This window comes from Elgaria multicarinata, chromosome 8, assembly GCF_023053635.1.
Source record: "Elgaria multicarinata webbii isolate HBS135686 ecotype San Diego chromosome 8, rElgMul1.1.pri, whole genome shotgun sequence".
Taxonomy (NCBI): domain Eukaryota; kingdom Metazoa; phylum Chordata; class Lepidosauria; order Squamata; family Anguidae; genus Elgaria; species Elgaria multicarinata.
Genome location: NC_086178.1, coordinates 380,364 through 399,572, shown reverse-complemented (window position 1 = coordinate 399,572; position 19,209 = coordinate 380,364). Strand labels below are relative to the sequence as shown.

Here is a 19,209-nt window from a genome sequence, read left to right as displayed (position 1 = left end):
GTGGGGGCAAAGTGTTCTTTTTCAGCTGAGAGCAACACTGTGTGGGGCAGCTCTTGGCTGACATGCAACAGAAGGTGCTCAAGAAAGCCACCCTGGCTAGCACAGCATCGTGAGCCCCAAGGCCTCTAACGCAGGCCGAGAAGCCCAGCGAGTTCAGTGCGCGTCACAGTGGCTCATGGGAGTAGAATCATAGAATTGCAGAGTTGGAAGGGGCCTACAAGGCCATTGAGTCCAACCCCCTGCTCAGTGCAGGAATCCCCCCTAAAGCATCCCTGACAGATGGCTGTCCAGCTACCTCTTGAAGGCCTCTAGTGTGGGAGAGCCCACAACCTCCCTAGGTAACTGATTCCATTGTTGTACTGCACTGTCAGGAAGTTTTTTCTGATGTCCAGCTGGAATCCGCTAGCTCCTTCATTACTCTAGGATGCATCGTGAGCTCCAAGGCCTCTTAACGCAAGCCGAGAAGGCCCAGCCTGGCCCAGTGGGTTCACTGTGTGTCATGGGCGTACGCTGCTTTGCCCCCTGCGGAGTGCTGGTCTAAGCACAGGCTGTTGTAGGCTGTAGCTCCTGAACTGAATCCCAGGTCCTGAAGAGCAAAATATTCTGTGGGGCTTGTTGAGTCCTGGACTGGACTCTGTTTTTTCCTTTTCCATATTTCTGGACTATTCTGCAAATCCTGGAAGAAGTGAAGAGTCAGCAAAAGACAATCACTTAAAGGTCAACTTTGCAGATGGGCTTGATTGAATAATTGGACTATGACATAGTGTTAATTTGTCTATGATTGCCAATTAGTGGTTGCATCATTTGTACAGAGAAATGTATATAAGGAGAGTGTTTGAACCATTGTTAATCTCATTAAATCATCACTCTCGTTGCTGTGAACCCTGATGTAAGCTGTATTTCAGTGACCATGTGTGAGTATTGAATTGTACATTGTTTTGCCATAACTAATTATTTCTGTCAGTAAAGTATTTATTTTTGTACACCACAAACAAAAATCTCTGCCTTATATTTATTGGTCTTTGCTGTGTTCATAGTTAAGAGCCGCTGTATACTCTGCTATCACTGTGGGTCTGTAATTTACAGCACGCATAAGTACAGTGATTGCCCCACCAGGCTTGGGTTATTGTGGCCTGCAGAAAACCCATTCAGATCCGAGCGAGGACTGCTTGGACCACACTAGCCAGATGCGTCAATTAAGGAAAGTCTTTCCAAGCAAATAAAATAGTGTCTCCTTGTTAACTGGCCAGCTGTTTTTAAATGAGTTTTTAATATAAATGCTGTAATAACTGCAGACAGCAAGCATCACCTTTAAAAAGGGTTTCTCCCTTCTCTTGTACAGGAGGGGAATGCCCCTTCTGTGATGATAAGAACGTCAGAAAAGCCACGCAGCTGATCAGCCCAAGGGGCCACCTAGTCCAGCATCTTGTTCCCACAATTGCCCACCAGCTGCATGTGGGACACCCACAAAGCAGGACATGAGTCCCACAGGGCCTTCCTGCCCACGTTCCCCATGATGCCTCTGATGCTGGAGGGAGCACAGAGCCATCAGGACTAGTAGCCGTTGATAGCTTTATACTCCCATGAATGTGTCCAACCGCCCAACCCCAACCCCTTTAAAGCTGTCCAAAGTGGTGGCCATCACTTCATCTTGTGGTAGCAAATTTCACGGTTTATGCACAAGGCAAAGAAGTCCCTTTTATCTGTCCTGAATCTCCACCTCCCCGCCAAATTCAGCTTCATGGGATGACCCCCATTAGGTTCTGGTATTATGAGAGGGGGAGAAAAATGTGTGCATCATCTGAAAAGAAGTGAGCTTTCTGCTTCAGAAATACTGTTTTTACTTATTTATTTTTTATTTTATTTATTACATTTCTATACTGCCCAATAGCCGAAGCTTGTAAGCAAATGTAAAAAAAAAAAACCCGGAGATTTCTTTAGCCTGGCTTCAGTGCTACTTAGTACTGGTCAAAAGGCAGGGCAAACTCCCCCTTCCCTGGCAGCAGCATCATAGAATCATAGAATAGCAGAGTTGGAAGGGGCCTACATGGCCATCGAGTCCAAACCCCTGCTCAGTGCAGGAATCTACCCTAAAGCATCCCTGACAGATGACTGTCCAGCTGCCTCTTGAAGGCTTCTAGTGTGGGAGAGCCCACAACCTCCCTAGGCAACTGATTCCATTGTCGTACTGCTCTAACAGGAAGTTTTTCCTGATGTCCAGCTGGAATCTGGCTTCCTTTAACTTGAGCCCGTTATTCTGTGTCCTGCACTCTGGGAGGATCGAGAAGAGATCCTGGCCCTCCTCTGTGTGACAACCTTTTAAGCATTTAAGGAGTGCTATCATGTCTCCCCTCAATCTTCTCTTCTCCAGGCTAAACATGCCCAGTTCTTTCAGTCTCTCTTCACAGGGCTTTGTTTCCAGACCCCTGATCATCCTGGTTGCCCTCCTCTGAACATGCTCCAGCTTGTCTGCGTCCTTCTTGAATTGTGGAGCCCAGAAATGGACACAGTACTCTAGATGAGGCCTAACCAGGGCCGAAGAGAGAGGAACCAGGACCTCACGTGATTTGGAAGCTCTACTTCTATTAATGCAGCCCAAAATAGCATTTGCCTTTCTTACAGCCATATCGCACTGTTGGCTCATATTCAGCTTGCGATCTACAACCATTCCAAGATTCTTCTCGTTTGTAGTATTGCTGAGCCAAGTATCCCCCATCTTGTAACTGTGCCTTTGGTTTCTATTTCCTAAATGTAGAACTTGGCATTTATCCCTATTAAATTTCATTCTGTTGTTTTCAGCCCAGCACTCCAGCCCATCAAGATAACTTTGAAGTTTGTTTCTGTCTTCCAGGGTATTAGCTATCCCACCCAATTTTGTGTCATCTGCAAATTTGATCAGCGTTCCCTGCACCTCCTCGTCCAAATCATTCATAAAAATGTTGAAGAGCACTGGGCCCAGGACTGAGCCCTGCGGTACCCCACTCGTTGCCTCTCCCCAGTTTGAGAAGGTTCCATTGATAAATACTCTTTGAGTCCGATTCTGTAGCCAACTGTGAATCCACCTAATAGTTGTTCCATTTAGCCCACTTTTAGCTAGTTTGTTAATCAGAATGTCATGTGGTACTTTGTCAAAAGCTTTGCTGAAGTCAAGATATATGACGTCCACAGCATTCCCACAGTCCACAAGGGAGGTTATCCTATCAAAAAATGAGATCAAATTAGTCTGACAGGATTTGTTCTTGACAAATCCATGTTGGCTTCTAGTGATCAGCGCACTGATTTCAAGGTGTTTACAAATTGACTTCTTTATAATCCGCTCCAGAATTTTCCCAGGGATGGATGTCAGACTGACTGGTCTGTAGTTCCCAGGTTCCTCCTTTTTGCCCTTTTTGAAGATAGGGACAACGTTAGCTCTCCTCCAGTCGTCCGGCACCTCACCCGTCTTCCATGATTTTGCAAAGATAATAGACAAAGGTTCTGAGAGTTCTTCCACTAGCTCTTTCGTTACTCTAGGATGCAGTTCATCGGGCCCTGGAGATTTGAACTCATTCAAGGAAATTAGGTGTTCCTTGACCATTTGTTTATCAATCTCAAACTGTAATCCTGCCCCCTCAACTTCTGCTTCACTTTTTCCAGGGGGGTCATTATTATTATTATTATTATTATTATTATTATTATTATTATTAATTTATTTATATAGCACCATCAATGTACATGGTGCTGTACAGATTGCACAGTAAATAGCAAGACCCTGCCGCATAGGCTTACAATCTAATAAAGTTGTAGTAAACAATAAGGAGGGAAAGAGACCCGCTCTTGAGAGAAGACTGAGGCAAAGTCGGAATTGAGCACTTCAGCCTTTTCTTTGTCATCTATTATCAATTTGCCATCCTCATTAAGCAGTTGAACCACCATTTCTTTCCTCTGTCTTTTACTACTCTTATATCTGAAGAAAGCCCCTCGGTAATCTCAGCTCATTCTGATCTTTAGCCTTCGTGACGCCATTTCGGCAACTTCTGCGCCACTTGTCTGTACTCTTCTTTTGTAGCCTGGCCTTCCTTCCACTTCCTATATGTATCCTTTTTTGTTTTCAGGTCATCTGTAAGCTTTTTGTGGAGCCACATTGGTTTCCTCTGTTGTCTTCTATCTCTTCTCCTTGTTGGAATTGTTTGTAACTGCGCCTTTAAAATTTCCTTTTTTAAATACTCCCACCCATCCTGCACTCCTTTTCTCATTAGGCTCATTTGCCATGAGACCTTACTTATCATAGTTCTGAGTTTATTAAAATCAGCTTTCCTAAAATCCAGAGTACGTGTATGGCTACACTCAACTTTTGTCTCTTTCATAATCAAGAATTTCCCAGAGTTCCAGTAACTGCCACTTTATCCACTAAGTCATCCCTATTGGTCAATATCAAGTCAAGGATTGCCGGTCCTCTAGTTCCTTCCTCCACTTTCTGTAGGAGAAAGTTATCACCCACACATGTTAGGAATTTCTTGGAAGGGCCACTTTTGGCAGTATTGGTCTCCCAACAGATATCAGGGTAATTGAAGTCCCCCATCACTACTACATCACATGCAGAGATGCAGAAGAGGGCAACTCAAACGATCTGGGGGCTGGAGCATCTCCCCTATGAAGGAACGTTACAACAGCTGGGATGGTTTAGCTTGGAAAATTTGGATGGCTTTAAAAGGGGGTTGGATCAATTCCTGGAGGCAAAGGCTATCCATGGCTACTAGCCCTGTTGGTTGTGTGCTAGCTCCAGTATTTGAGGCAGTAAGCCTGTGTGCACCAGTTGCTGGGGAACATGGGTGGGAGGGTGCTGTTGCACCATGTCCTGCTTTGTGGGTCCCTGGCCGATGGCTGCTTGGCCCCTGTGTGAACAGAGTGCTAGACTAGATGGACCCTTGGTCTGATCCAGCATCAGGGCTCTTCTGATGTTCTGAAATATGTGCAGTTGAGGAAAGGGGCAGGGGGAGATGGCATAAGCCAGAAGAGGGATCCTGGGCTCACACACTCAGTGCCACTTGGGTGCGTGGGAAGAGAGCCACCATGAATAGTCCCTGCAAAATGCACGGCTGCAGTGCTCCTGGGAGGACGCTGTGTGGCGCCCCAGGCCCACCTGTCTGAAACCTGCGCTGGCATCAAAGGCCTGCAACTGCCTGAGGAAATCCTGAGTGCGTGAAGGACAGCCAACTGGTAGTGAGCCACATACAACTCTTCGGTCAGACTGGTGCTGACCCGCCAGGTTTGCGTTTGTGTCTCACAGCTGCTGAGCAGTGATAGCAGCTGCTACAAACCCTGGCAGGGATGACCAGCGTGGAACAGAGAGGCGAGAGGGTCAAGCGAGGCCTTGGAGATCCTGGTTCCAATCCCCGCACAGCCATGATGCTCCCTGGTGAATGCTCCCTAACACACCTCATAGGGTTGTTGTGAAGATAAAACGGGGAGACGTTGCAGGATAGAAATGTAATAGAACTACAATTGAGAAATTGCAAATAGGTGAAAGGTTTCCAGCTGCCACAGGCCCTCCGAAGACACAGCACTCCAGCGCCTCTCCAGAGCTCATTGGACCTCACGGAGCCCCTGGGAAACCCAGGAAGCCGCCTCAGACTGAACCAGACCCTGGGTCCAGGTAGCCCAGGGACGCTAACAGTGCCGGGCTTCAGGCAGGAATCCTTCTGAGCCCTACCTGGAGATGCTGCCGGGGGATCTTTGACACACCGAGCATGTCCACTGAGCCGCAGCCCCTCCTCTGCGAAACAGGTAATTGGCATTATTTGATCCATTAGCAAAGCTGGAGAAGCACTTTTGGGTTGTGGGGACCACTTAGCCGGGAGCCCAGGGAACCTTCTGGGAAGGACGGCGTCTGTTCTGCAGCCGTTACACATCTCTGGACCCCTCCTCCTCCGCAGGTCTTGTCCTGGGCCTGAGCCCACCCTCACTTTGTCACCCAGCCAAAGACATCCAGAACAGAGGCAGAACAAATGAAGCAAAATGAGGGACTATGCAAACTGCTTAACGGTTTATTCTGAGCAGAAAAACTGAAGCTTCTTCCGAAGAGAATTTGGAATTTAGTTTTGCCCCGGCACGTCCTGCTGCCCAGCTCATCAACAGCCTTTCCTTCACCTTCCAGGAATCCCTGGAGGCAGCTGAACATCAAGGAGCCCTCTGTTAATCTTGAGCCCAAAATTACCATGGAAACGGCAGCGGGGGATAGAGGAAGGACTCTACGAAGTCCTCTTTGGTGCGAATAGAGGTGGCAAAGGGGACAGGCCGTTGCCCACCCCCCAGTCCCGCCCAACAGCAGGGAGCTGGCAAACGGCGCTGCAGAAAGAGTTGCTGCTTGGAAGACAAAGAAGCTGGCAAAGAAGCCACAGACGTGCTCCGTGGATGGCCAGTCCGTGCTACATGTCAGGAGGGCAGTTCATCTGGTCCGTGGGCCTCATGCGAGCAGTGTTGATCTTGTAGGACCGGAGGATGTTCTTCAGGTGGTCCACCGTCTCTGGGTGCAACTGGCGAGTTCTGGACATAATCCAGGCAAAGTCCACGTGGAAGAGCCGGAGGAAATTAGTGCAGGAGTACACCAGTGTGTAGTTCTCATAGTCAGTGGAGATGACCCAGTATGGGGACGCAGGCATTACTAGAGGGAGAAAGAAACAGCGGAAGGGCAGGGGCTGCTGGCAGGGCTAGAGGCACTGGGGCAGCAGGAGGATCCACTCTCCAGAGTGAGTCCTTGCAGCCCGTCCTCGGACACAAGGGCTGTGGCTACACGGAAGCCTGGTGGGGCCCGGGGCCACCCAGAGGAACCCCAGGGCCATGGAATTGCAGGGGAGGGGGAGGCTCTCTCTCTCTCTCTCTCTCTCTCTCTCTCTCTCTCTCTCTCTCTCTCTCTCTCTCTCACACACACACACACACACACACACACAGTGCTTGTCAGCCCCCCACTATGTATGCTATGCATGGGCCCAGGGAAAATTGGCCTCTTTGCGTGCGCCCCCCCATGTGGCCTTTTCTGACTGGCACCATAAAGCAGCTTTCTTTAAAAGCTGCTCCAGCCTGCATTGAAAGGGACGAGACGGGTGGCCAGCAGCCAAGAGGAGCTCAAGTTATGTCCAGTCCGGCATCATCTGCCCTGACTGGCAGCAATGGGTGGCTGTCTGGCAGAGAGGGCCTCTCCCAAGGCCTGCCACCCAAGCTGGGGACCAAACCCGGAACCTTCTGCAAGCCAAGCAGGCACTGCGCCGTAAGGGACGGCCTCTTCCCTCCTCCTCCTAATTCATGCCAGTAAAGAAGCCTCCATCCTGGCTCCAGCAGGAGCATCAGGGCGAGGGGGGTCCTTGGTTTGACACAGCGCCTTCTGGACCATGGGCCACCTGTTCTCAGCAGCAGTTACTTACACCAATTAAACTTGACTTGCAACTTGGCTGGATCATTGTAGTCCGCTGGGAAGGCTTCTCCCTCAATTTGGTTAACGGTGCCGTCCAAGCTGACAGGGGAGCAAGAGGTTCAAAAGGTGAGTGAATGTTTTTGGGGGGCGGCATCCCACTGTTGCCTCAAAGCTCGCCTGGGGACCTTGGCCACCTCCCCTCTGTCCACTTAACCCACAAATACACTGCCAACAGTCAACGAACAGACAAAAGCAAGGGCAAGGACAAACACGTCAGGACCACCTGTGTCAACCCAAAGGCAGCTCCACCTGGAGTGTGCCATAGTAGCCGAGCTTGAATGCAAACCGCCCAGAGGGCTTTGGCTATTAAGCGGCATAGAAGTGAAATAAATAACTAGCCACAGGATGCATCTCAGGGGCCAGATCAGCCTCCACCAGCAAAACGGCTGCTGCCCACCGCCAGGAGCAGCCCGGGCCCAGGAGCCCTCAGCAGCGGCAGGCCTGACCCTTCGGGGGGGATGCAGCCCCCTCCCCAAACCGGCTGAGGCCTCAGCCCCAACAGCTCCATTTCCTCCGGGTGCCTCTTCAACGGCAAAAGGCAGGATTAGGGCTCCTGGCTTTGGGGGGCCTCCGGCCGCGCCCTGTCCCAACCTGCCCGCAGCAGGGACCCCCCAGGCCAGGCCAGGCCGGTCGGGAGTTGCAGCACCCTGGAGATCAGCTCCAAGGTAGCAGCGAGCTCTGACAAGGCTGGGGGTGGGCCAAGGCCTTGGGGGTCCTCCCGTCCCATCCACGCACCCGCCTGCCTGAAGCGCGTGGACCCTTTAAGGCAGGGGGGCGGCAACTTGTGGCCCCTTAGATGCTTTGGCCTACAATTCCCATCAGGCCTCACTGTTGGCTACGCTGCCTAGGGCTGCTGGGAGTTGCAGGCCACAGCAGGTGGAGGGCCACACGCCTGGAGGCGAGCGCTCCTTTTGCTGCCCTCTCTCCTGGAGCGCTCCCTGCGCCACGGGGCAGGAGTGGCGGCGGCGGCGGCGGCGTGGGAGGCCCTTGACTCCTCGGGCAAACGGGGCCCACTGCAGCCCTGCCTTGGATCCTACCCGTCCAGGAGCAGTGGCTGGTGGAGCAGCCCGGCCCGGCCCGGCCCAACAGACTTCTACTGTTACTTTCTACTGTTAGTTTTTCCCTACCCTGTGCCTGCTTACCCTACCCTGTGCCTGTTTGCATTCTCTTCCCCTCCTTATTGTTTTACTATGATTTTATTAGATTGTAAGCCTATGCGGCAGGGTCTTGCTATTTACTGTTTTACTCTGTACAGCACCATGTACATTGATGGTGCTATATAAATAATAATAGTAATAATAATAATAATAATAATAATAATAATAATAATAATAATAATAATAATAATAATAATCCTGTTCTGCTCGCGAGCTCTCGGCCAGGGCGCGGCCGCGCATCCTGGACGTGGCGAAGCAGCGCCACCCATCCACCCCCACCCCGTGCCCCAGTGAGCGTATCTGCCCATGGCTACCAAACGCCTGCACGTGGCCGGGCGAGGGGAGGAGGAGGAGGAGCACGGAGCCCCACGACGACGGCGACGCGGGGTCAACGCGGCCTTCTGGTTGGGTCGTGGGAACAGGCCCAGAAAGTGTCCCAGAGGCAAGAGGCGCCGGGAAGCGACGTGGGAACGCGCTGGAGGGAACTTTGGGCAGGTGCTCTGGCGCGCCAGACCCGCTGAGGCGCCCGCTTCTCCGCATCATGGAAACGTGTCCCGGTGGCTCAGCCCCCACTTTGCTTTGGGGGTTCCTCCCTCCCCTCCAAGTCTGTGGAACGGAGCCTGTTAATAGCACACACCTCCCCAGTCCGCAGAGATCCATGGGGGGAGCCGGGGCCTCCCACAGCAGAGGGGCGGGTTCTGCGCTCTCCAGCCCGCCGCCGAGGGGAGCCGCGAGACGCCCTCCGGGGGTCGCTGCTGGGCAGGGTCTGAGGCCAGGAGTCTGCCTGGAGAGCCGCCGGTGCCCCCCGCCATTGGCACCCACCCCCGCCCCGCCATTGCCCGCTGGAGAGCGAGAGTGTCCCGTGAACATAAATGAGCCGATCCCACCCCCGCCGCCGCCGCCTATTTCCCAGCTGCTGCGCACGAGTTAAGCCGCTGCCTGGATCAGCCGGAAAGGCTCGAGCGGACCAGGGCAGGTGACCCCAGAGCGCCCAGCCGGCCTCCCTTCTGCCAGAGCAAGGTGCTGGCAAGGCTCTCTTTGGGAAGGAACAGCACGCTCCCCCCCTCCTTCCCCCACCGCCCCCAATTGCTCTGGGCAGGCAGGCGGCGGTTTGATCAGCTGCGCCAACGGGCCCCGCCAGGGCCCCCACGGATGTCCTGGGCTGCTGCATTGCTCGGGAAGGGGGCGCGCGTGCCCCGGCGGGGCTCCCATCTCCTCTCCCCGGGAATTCAGCCCCCCCCCCAACCGTCGGCACTTACAGAAGCTCTTTGTTCACCACTTTAACTCTTCCATTTTCTTTCAGCGCATAATTTGCTTGGATGCAGTTGCCTTTCTCAAAATAGGCTGGCAGCTTCTCAATCTCGTACCATTTCCCCATATACTGAAAGGGGAGGGGGAGGGGGAGAGAACAAGCCAGTTGCTGCCATGCTTCACATCCCGCCCCACCGCCTCCTTCAGCAGCACAGACCTCCCCCGCCCCTCTCTGCCCTGCCCGGGGCCATCACGCCCTCCGCCTCCGCGCAGGCAGGCAGGCAAGCAGCTTGAGCCCCGAGCCGCCCCGGCCGTCCAACCAGCCAAGGGCAAAGCTAGAAGACGGCGAAGCTCGCGCAGGCTGTCCTACCTTGGTGACATCAAAGGCCTCCTGGACCGGCGGGTCTGGGCACTTCCCCGCGTGGAAGGTCTGCCCCTGGGTCAGGCTGAGGAGGCCCAGGAGGAAAGGCAGCGCCCTCCAGCTGCCCGACATGGTGATGGGCAAGAGCAGAAAGACCGTCTACTGGCAAGGAAGGGGAAAGCGAAGGGGTCAGAGGCGAGCACAGACGGGGTCCCCGGTCCGGGGATCCACGCATCGGGCAAGAAGGCTCCAAGGTCCGCTTGGCGGGGCAGGTGGTCCACCATGGCCAAGAGCCCCCGGGGGAAGACAACCTGGGGTGCTACCAGGCAACTGTCAAAGTCAATGGGAAAAGAGAACGAGGACAGCACCAGGATGGCCAAGGAAGCCCAGAGAGAGAGGGGGGGGTGTGGAAACCCCAGAGACGTGCCTGACCCAGATGCAACCAGCTCCACTTAATCCCTTCCCCTGATCATATTTTATCAGACTGGGTCATAGCTGCAGTGGGGTTGTAGGTTCTGTCTTTTGCTGATGTTCGTTGCTTTGTGGGATGTTTGCTGCTTTTATTACTATTATTATTAATTTTATGATACACATTTTATTGTCGTGCTCAGCCTTAGGATGGCTCCTGCCCTGAAAGGAGGCCTATAAACATTTTAAATTTTAGATAAATAAATAGTGTGGGAGAGTTGTGGGCTCTCCCACACTAGAGGCCTTCAAGAGGCAGCTGGACAACCCTCTGCCAGGGATGCTTTAGGGTGGATTCCTGCATTGAGCAGGGGGTTGGACTCCATGGCCTTGTAGGCCCCTTCCAACTCTGCTATTCTATGATTTTAAAACTGGTATTCCCATTTATAACTTATTTTTTAATAGCAAAACAGAACAAGCAAATGAAAAACCATCTCAGATTATTTGCCAAGCAGCCTTGTCGACTCCTGCTCAAAGGCAGAGATGAGTGCTGACGAACATTTTGGCCTAAGGCTTGTTTCCTCCTGGTGAAGCCAGATGTGGCACCTCTGTGGCAGTCTTAGTTTTAGCAAAAACCATGTGGCTACCTGTGGCAGGAACCACAGGAACCACGCAATGCAGGGCGTTTCCGGGGATGTGTTTATCAGGCAGGTGGCAGATGGCCCGGGATCAGGCATCTGTCTTCCATAGCTCTGCAGGTGCTTTGGGAGGGCCAGGGCTCAGCCTGGGACCAGCAGCCACCCGTCCTATAAACACACACGCACAAAGACAGGCCAGTTCAAAGTCTTGGCCGTTCTTTCCGGACTCATTCCAGCCACTGTGGCCTGTGAAGCTTCTGTGGCCTGTGGTCCCCTTCATCGGATGCAGGACGTGTTAGCGAGAGAAAAGTGTTCATGTGACGAGCGCTGTCCATCATGTGATTGTCACTGTCAGCCGTGTCCTGCGTTTCATTTCCTCCCGACCGCACTGCCTGCAATCCCCCCTTCCCCAGATGGACTGTCTATGAACCTGAAACTCTCTAGAGCTCTCCGTGCATCTGATGGAGGAGGCTCAAGCCCAGGAGAGCCTATGCCAGGACACGCCGGTTAGTCTTTAAGATGCTACAAGACCCCTGGCTGTTTTAGCTGCGATAGGCTAACAGGTCGACGCTCCGAAAATAAGAACAGTGCACTTGCCTGCCTGCCTCCTTCCCTCCTTTTTGGCCGCTCCCTGGCAGGGTCAACAATACCGGGGTGGATGGACAGACAGCCAGGTTTTGTAGAAGGCAGCTGTGTCTGCCCCTTCCTTCCCACCCCTGTGTCTTGAAGAAGCTCTCCAAAGCAGAGCCACCGAGAGCCTCCCCGGGAGCCAGAAGGCCTCCGTCCGGCCTACCTTGCCTGTCCGCTGAGCTGCCTCCACCCGGAGATTCTCGTAGCAAACGCTTCCTGGGTGCCTGGCAGTCGTGCTCCTTTTATACGCATCTCCAGTGTCAGCTTGGCTAACTTCACACTTCCACAGGCCACACCCTTCTTCTGATGTGGTTCAACACCCTTGAGCAAGCCACACCCTCCTCTCTCTCTCCCCCATTCACATATTTGTTTGTGGGAGGCGGGTCAGTCAGTAACTGGTGCCAAGCTGGAGCGCCTGCAAGTCATGCACCCTGCGGTGGCTATCAGTCCAGCGCGCTCCCGCCTGGGCATGGCGTTTTCAAAGGGGGGCTCTGTGTTCTCCACATCAGCAGCTGCCTGCAGTTGGTACCAAGCAGTCATTTACTCAGAAACTGTAAGTCAGGCCCAGCGCATCACGACACAGGCCGGCCTGTTCCCCCTTCTCTGGCTCCGCTGCCTGGGCCCCCAACTCTCTCCGCTTCTGCCAGCAGGTAAAGGCCGCTTCATTTAAGAAGCCTGTAGCCGTAAGTGGATCTGGTGGGCTTGGTGCTCTCTCTCTCTCTCTCTCTCTCTCTCTCTATTCCTGTACTTGTTATGTTTTGTATTGTATTTTAACGTATTATTCATCCATTTCAATTGTTTCTGTAAGCCATCTGGAGTGCCATTTCTTGGTGGAAAGGCAAAGTACAAATACAATCAACAATTAAGCATTCTGCACATGCTCTAAGAAGAAGGTCATTGTCAGCTTCTTGGAAAATACTGGGACTGGGAAAGAAGAACTAGCAAAGGCCTAGATCCAGCCTTACTTGTGAAAGCAGGTGTTGAGGCTGCGCCTGGGGGAAGCAAAGCCGCAGGGGAGGGTGCTGAGAGGGCGGGCAGAGGAGCAGGGGCTTTCCCCCCACTCACCCTCTTGGGAGGAGCTTCCAGCCAACACCCCACTCCACCCCGTTGTTTCCTTAGGCAGAGCTGTGATTCAAGCAGGTTATTGTGCGGCCTGCAGCGGAGGGCGTGGAGGGGTTCACGTGATGAACTCAAGAAGAATCAAGGGATACAGCCAAGGAAACGGCGGAAGAAGGCACACGCTGGGCAGGCGTATGCAGGAAGGCGTTTTAACATGTGCCACCTGTCACAAAATGTGCAGTCCAAGGGGTGGAGGGTGTGTGTGGGGGTGATGTGTAGCTCTCAGATAACATTTGTGCCACATGCAAAAGTTGTATTTCGTTAGCTGATGTAAAAAATGACTGATGACCACATGAAAAGTCAAATGCCTCCTCCAGAAGCGGATCAAGGAGAGGCCCACTGCTCCTCGTTGCCGCCAAAGGCGCTCCCAGCAGACTCTGCCGCTCCTTCCCACAGAGCACTCACCGATGTTCCAAAGATGAGGGGCATCGCGATAGGCCCTGGGGCCAATGCCTGCCTGGCCAACGCCGGTGGTGCGATGCCATGCCAGAAAATACCGAATACGGCCTTGGTAGCAGGGGGCGGGGGGGGAGGGCTTTATTAGGGCGAACTGACACAAAGGGTCTATGCCTGAAAGTATCAGCAGAGCCAGTCTGGTCCCCCGATTTAAAAAGCCTCCTCGGAGTTATGTATTTATTTATTTATTTTATTTTATTACATTTATATACCGCCCCACAGCCGAAGCACAACAATTAAAAATAGTAAACATTCAAAGTATACAAAAAAAACCATAAAAACAGTATAAAAACAACAGTATCCATTTAAAAACAGCAATTCTGGGGTCCATTAAAAAAAAAACTTAACGTTGTTAAATGCTGTTAAAATGCCTGGGAGAAGAGAAAAGTCTTGACCTGGCGCCGAAAAGATAACAACGTTGGCGCCAGGCGAGCCTCATCGGGAAGATCATTCCACAGTCGGGGGGCCACCACTGAGAAGACCCTCTCCCTTGTTGCCATCCTCCGAGCTTCCCTCGGAGTAGGCACTCGGAGTAGTTACAGATTCTGCCAAATACAACCGCAAGATGGCTGGGCTCTGAGAAGAGAGAAATCTCCTTTCTAGATTTATCATTGTAATGAGGTCAGCACCTATTGACCTCAAAGAGGCCTTTTGGAAGCCGGGGCTCTGAGCAATCCCAAAGCTCCCTCTTCACTCTAGGTGGAAGCGGGCCTTTCATCTCCCCACGTGTGCCAAGGCAAAGCATCAGCCAGAGAGCTTCCGCTATTGGGCAGTATAAAAATGTAATAAATAAATAAATATGCCCCTGACCACAGGTAGACACACGCACATGCATGCTTTTTTCCTCTCTGCTTGCAGCCTTCCAACCAACAGAACAGCTCACTTAGGCCATCTCAGTAGACACAATGAAAGCTCCCAGCAAAACAAACCCAGGGCAGCTCCTGTGAGGGCAAAGCACCGGAGACCTGAGCAGAGAAGCAAGGGGGTGGGGTGGGGTTTGAGAGCTTTCGAAATCAGGGAAGCCTCCAAATAAAGAAATGTTGTAATAATGAGTGACTTCAATTATCCTCATATTGACTGGATCAATGCATATTCCAGTCATGACAAAGAGGTTAATTTTTCTTGATATCCTAAATGACTGTGCTCTGGAACAGTTGGTCATGGAACTCCCAGAGGGGAGGCAACCGTGGACTTAATTCTAAGTGGCGTCGCCCAGGGCCTGGTACGAGAGGTAAATATTGTTGAACCAGTTGGTAACAGTGACCACAGTGGGAAATTGCCCAGGATGTCCAACACATTTACATTTGACTTCAAAAGAGGAAACTTCTCTATAATGAGGGCAACAGTGAAAAGAGAGTTGAAAGGGGGAGTCAAGAGGGCTTGGAAATGCATGGAGCTTGCTCAAAAGCACAATAATAGAAGCTCAACTAAAATGTCTTCCACAGGTTAGGGAAGGTAGCACCAAGTCCAAGAGGTCATCAGCATGGCTAACAAGCAGTGTCAAAGAGGCTATTGTAGAAAAGAGGGCTTCCTTCACAAAATGGAAATCTTGCCCAAGTGAGGAAAATGAAAAGGAGCACAAGCTGGCACAAAGGAGATGCAAGCAGACAATAAGAGAAATGCAAAAAAAGCATTTTGAAGAGCGCATCACTAATAATATCAAGGCCAAAAATAAAGAATTCTGTCAATATATCAGAAGCAGGAAACCAGCTAGGGAAGCAGTTGGACCGTTGGATGACAATGGAGTTAAGGGAGCACTAAAGGAGGACAGGGAGATTGCAGAGAAGCTGAATGAATTCTTCGCATCGGTGTTCACTGCAGAAGATACAGGACAGATGCCTGTGCCTGAACTGATATTTTCAGGAAGGGAATCTGAGGAACTGAAGCAAATAGGGGTGACAAAACATGAAGTTCTCAACCTTATTGACAAATTAAAAGCAAATAAATCACCTGGCCTGGATGGTATCCATCCTAGAGTTCTCAAAGAACTCAAATATGAAATTGCTGATCCTCTAGCCAAAATATGCAATATGTCCCTAAGCTCAGCCTCTGTACCAGAGGACTGGAGGATGGCCAATGTAATGGGTTTGTTCAGCATGGACAATAGGAGGCTGAGCAGAGACATGATAGAAATATACAAAATTATGCATGGTGTGGAGAAGGTGGACAGGGCTCTTGGACTTTGTGCTACCTTTCCTAACCTGTGGAATGAATGAATGAATGAATGAATGAATAAGACATTTTTCTCCTTCTCACATAATACTAGAACCAAATGAGGTCATCCCATGAAGCTGATTGGTGGGAGATTCAGGACAGATACAAGGAAGGCCTTCTTCACACAACGCATAGTTAAACTTAAATTTGGATGGCTTTAAAGGGGGTTGGATAAATTCCTGGAGGAAGAAGGCTATCAATAGCTACTAGTCCTGATGGGTAAGTGCAATCTCCAGTATCAGAGGCAGAAAGCCTGTAAACAATGGTTGCTGAGGAACATGGGCAGGAGGGTGCTGTTGCATCCGTGTCCTGCTTGTGGTTCCCTGGTCGACAGCTGTTTGGCCCCTGTGTGAACAAAGTGCTGGGCTAGATGGACCCTTGGTCGGATCCAGCCTCAGGGGTCTTCTGATGTTCTTATATTCTTAGCTTTGGCTATTGGGCCGTGAATGCATCCACCCAACATACACTTTTCCACTCCAATTTTCCTTAGCCACATTTTCTCCAGTAGGGATCCAGATGTGTGAGCAAACATCTGCAACCCTGCAGTGGGGAAAACAGCTGGGGCAGAAGTTGCATGACAAAAACCGCAGGTAGGAGAAGGGGGAAGGGCTCACGCACGCACGCACACCGCACTGAGGCCGTGTTCCATGTTGTGTTCACGTCCAACGAGTAGGCACCCGTCCAGCAACCAGCCCTCTTCCCAGCAGTGTCCGTAACAGCTGGAGGACAAACAGAAATCAGTAGGTGGATTAATAGGGGAAAGTTCCCCATCCTGAAATCCCACCTCCGATGTGTCAGAGCCACTGGCTCAGAAAGGTTGGATAAAATGAAAGGCACAGCACCCATCAGGTGGGGAGAGCCTGGCAAAGGGTTAAAGAAGGCAAGCGGGCAGGGCTGGTGCTACCATAGAGGCCACTCAGGCGGCAGCTTAGAGCGCCAAGGTAAAAGGGGTGCTGGGTGCAATGCAGCACTCACGTGCGTTGTTGGCTGTGAGCCGGCCCAGCCCAGCCCCAGGATTCAGCTGGGCCTGGGTGGGCAAGATGGCACGCCCGCCCAGACGAGGTGAAGCCAGGGATGCTGGGGTGGGGTGGCGGCTTCACGTTCGAACTTCCACCTGGAAGCTGCCGGGAGGCCGCCGCCAGAAGAGGAAGAAAAAGCACGCAGCGAGCTCAACCCTGGCCCTCAAACAGGCTGCAATGTCCAGGCAGGTGGGAAAGCGGGACTCCTTCTCCCTTCCCCCAGGAAAGCTAGGGACTTGTGGTCTCCTCGCAAGGCAAACTCTCCTGCTTCCCAATCCTGCGCGTGTGGATCAACGGGACTTGCATCTGAGAAAGTGATGCACTGGGAGGCACCAGTGTGGCCTGATCCAACTATGCCTCCTTACTCGGAAGCCTTATTCTCCCGAGTAAACGTGTGGAAGGGATCGGGACGCCAGGCTGCATAGCAGGTTGAGTTTGCACGGAAGTAAGTCCGGGTGAATTCCAGACGGCTCGGTCCCAAATCAAAGGGAGCCAGTCCCAGCTCTCCACTCTGCGCACATGTTCGGACTTCCGTGCAATTTGGGGGGGGGGTGCAAGTAGCTGGCCTTGCCTAGGGCGCAAAATAGTCTGGCACCGGCCCTGCAAGCGGGGCAGGGCGGGGCGGGGCAGCAGAAGTCTGGAGCTGGAAAACCAGGGCAGGGCAGGGCAGGTTTGCCCAATTGCCACAGGCACCAACTGGAACCCTAAGGGTGTGGGTGAAATGTAGGCCACACAAAGGGCCACTCCACGCAGGCCCCTCACAGGCCTGTCCATTTTGAGAACACTCTCGGGCCCAGGGGTTCCATCTCCTGCAGCCTCCCCCTGTTCCAGGCCCCCCTCCTCCAGAGTCTCCTGGGAGCAGTTAAACACCCTCCTCCTGCCCCACACATGATGTGGAAAGTGTGGCTGCCCTTATCCCCTTGCTGTTTCCTCCAGGGCCTGAAATGCCCCATAGGGAGGAGGTGCACAGCAACGGTGTCCTGACCCAACTAAGCACAAAGGAAACAGCCTGGAGCTCCCAAGGGCTGCAGGAGCCTCTGGGAGAGCTGGGGTGAGGCTCCTCTGGGGTCTGCCTGATCTGGATAACCCCTGCCAGCTGTCTGGCCGGCCGGCCACTCAGCCCTGCCTTCTGACTAGGCAGCTCAGCCCTGGAAGACACACGCGAGGGGTGAGTCACCCAACACCTGCCTTGCACAGGAAGGAGGCCAATTAGAGAGTCACTGGTCCGTTCCTAGGACAAAAGGTAAACAGCTGCTGGGCTTGGGAGCATTCTTGGCAGTCCCGTGGCAGCGGCAGCAGTGCCTGCAGCACCTCTTTCACCCCAGTTGGCTTTGACCAGGCAGGCCACATGCCGAGGCCTGGCCCAGGAATGCTGCCACTTCTTTGCCCCCCTGCAATGCCCAGGTGCAAAGGTGGCCCTGCCCGCTGCCCAGGCAGAGTCAGAAGAGCCTCACTGCACCTCACCTGGGCTCAGGAGGGTCTTCGGGAGACTCAGACATCCAGGCGTTGTCACTGTGGTTCGAGCGTGGGAGAACTGACATCTATCCCCTTGTCACAGCTGGATCGCTTTCCGACTGGGGCGTGTAGACTCTCCATGGCCTTTCCTCAACTGAAAGGGGGCGGCGGCGGCGGCGGCGGTGGGGGGGCGGGGAGTTGTTAAAATGGCTTCCCTTGGGTGGTGAATGGATTCTGATGGATTCTGGAGGGGTGGCGGGGATTCTCCTGCTGTTATGGCAGGGGCCGCTGCTGTCGGGTGGTGGAACGTGGGGACGGCCCGGGCGGTTGACATGATCGTGCCCAAACGCCCCCCCTCCCCCTCTGAGCAGAGCCCTGCAGCTCCTTGCTATACTCCTGACCTCAGGGCAACAAAGCCAGACGGAAGGCGGCTAGAATGCAGTGGGAGGTGCTGGGGGGTGGGGAGACTCATGCCAAGTCCGACCGAAGGCAGGTTGGAGCTCATGACTGAACTACTCTGCAACAGTGAAGGTGGCCAAGAGAGACGGCTTCTCCAGCACTGCCTGTTGCATGTTTTCAGTGCCGTCCAGCAGAGCTTTTCTGAGTGGTTCGTGGCCTGCTGCAACCTGGGCCAGGAGAGGCAGCGGGACTCTTGGTAGCGCCTGCGCTACGCTTACGAGACACTTGGCGAAGAATGGCACCTGCCTCCATCGCGACTTCGGCTCCACGGTTCATGCAGTCCCAGCAGCAGACGCATCCACAGCCCCGACCAGCCCCGTTTCATTGGACGGCTTCAAGTTGCTCCGCCCACGGATGCAGGCAAGGCGCGTGGCTCTCGCCCTTCGTGGCTTATTGCATCTAATATACCAGCAATAAAACATTTAGCCCAGACAAAGCTAAATTCTACAGCACAATTGCAGTTTAAAATTTATTTATTTATTTATTTATTGCATTTCTATACTGCCCGATAGCCGAAGCTCTCTGGGCAGTTCACAATATTTCAAAATATTCCCCAAATGGCACTAGTTATGCCTCATCTAGAGTATTGTGACCA

At 52.8% G+C, this 19,209-nt stretch overlaps 1 protein-coding gene across 1 annotated transcript; it reads right to left on the bottom strand.

Annotated features, from left to right (window-relative positions):
- Positions 1 to 6,407: 6,407 nt before the first annotated feature.
- Positions 6,408 to 12,115, bottom strand: APOD (apolipoprotein D). The gene is made up of 5 exons (XM_063131402.1): positions 12,056 to 12,115; positions 10,229 to 10,381; positions 9,867 to 9,988; positions 7,401 to 7,489; positions 6,408 to 6,643 (listed from the first exon to the last, which is right to left on the bottom strand). The coding sequence occupies exons 2-5, from the start codon at positions 10,349 to 10,351 to the stop codon at positions 6,408 to 6,410; spliced, it is 570 nt and encodes a 189-aa protein (XP_062987472.1). The 5' UTR covers positions 10,352 to 10,381; positions 12,056 to 12,115.
- Positions 12,116 to 19,209: the final 7,094 nt, after the last annotated feature.

What these genes read in the sequence shown, in the direction of transcription:
- APOD (XM_063131402.1), bottom strand. Translation starts at nt 10,351, where the DNA reads ATGTCGGGCAGCTGGAGGGCGCTGCCTTTCCTCCTGGGCCTCCTCAGC. An exon ending in GTGGTGAACAAAGAGCTTCT is followed by an intron (nt 7,490 to 9,866) that starts GTAAGTGCCGAC and finishes CTCCCCTGTCAG; the next exon opens with CTTGGACGGCACCGTTAACC. An exon ending in GCAAGTCAAGTTTAATTGGT is followed by an intron (nt 6,644 to 7,400) that starts GTAAGTAACTGC and finishes TTCTCCCTCTAG; the next exon opens with TAATGCCTGCGTCCCCATAC.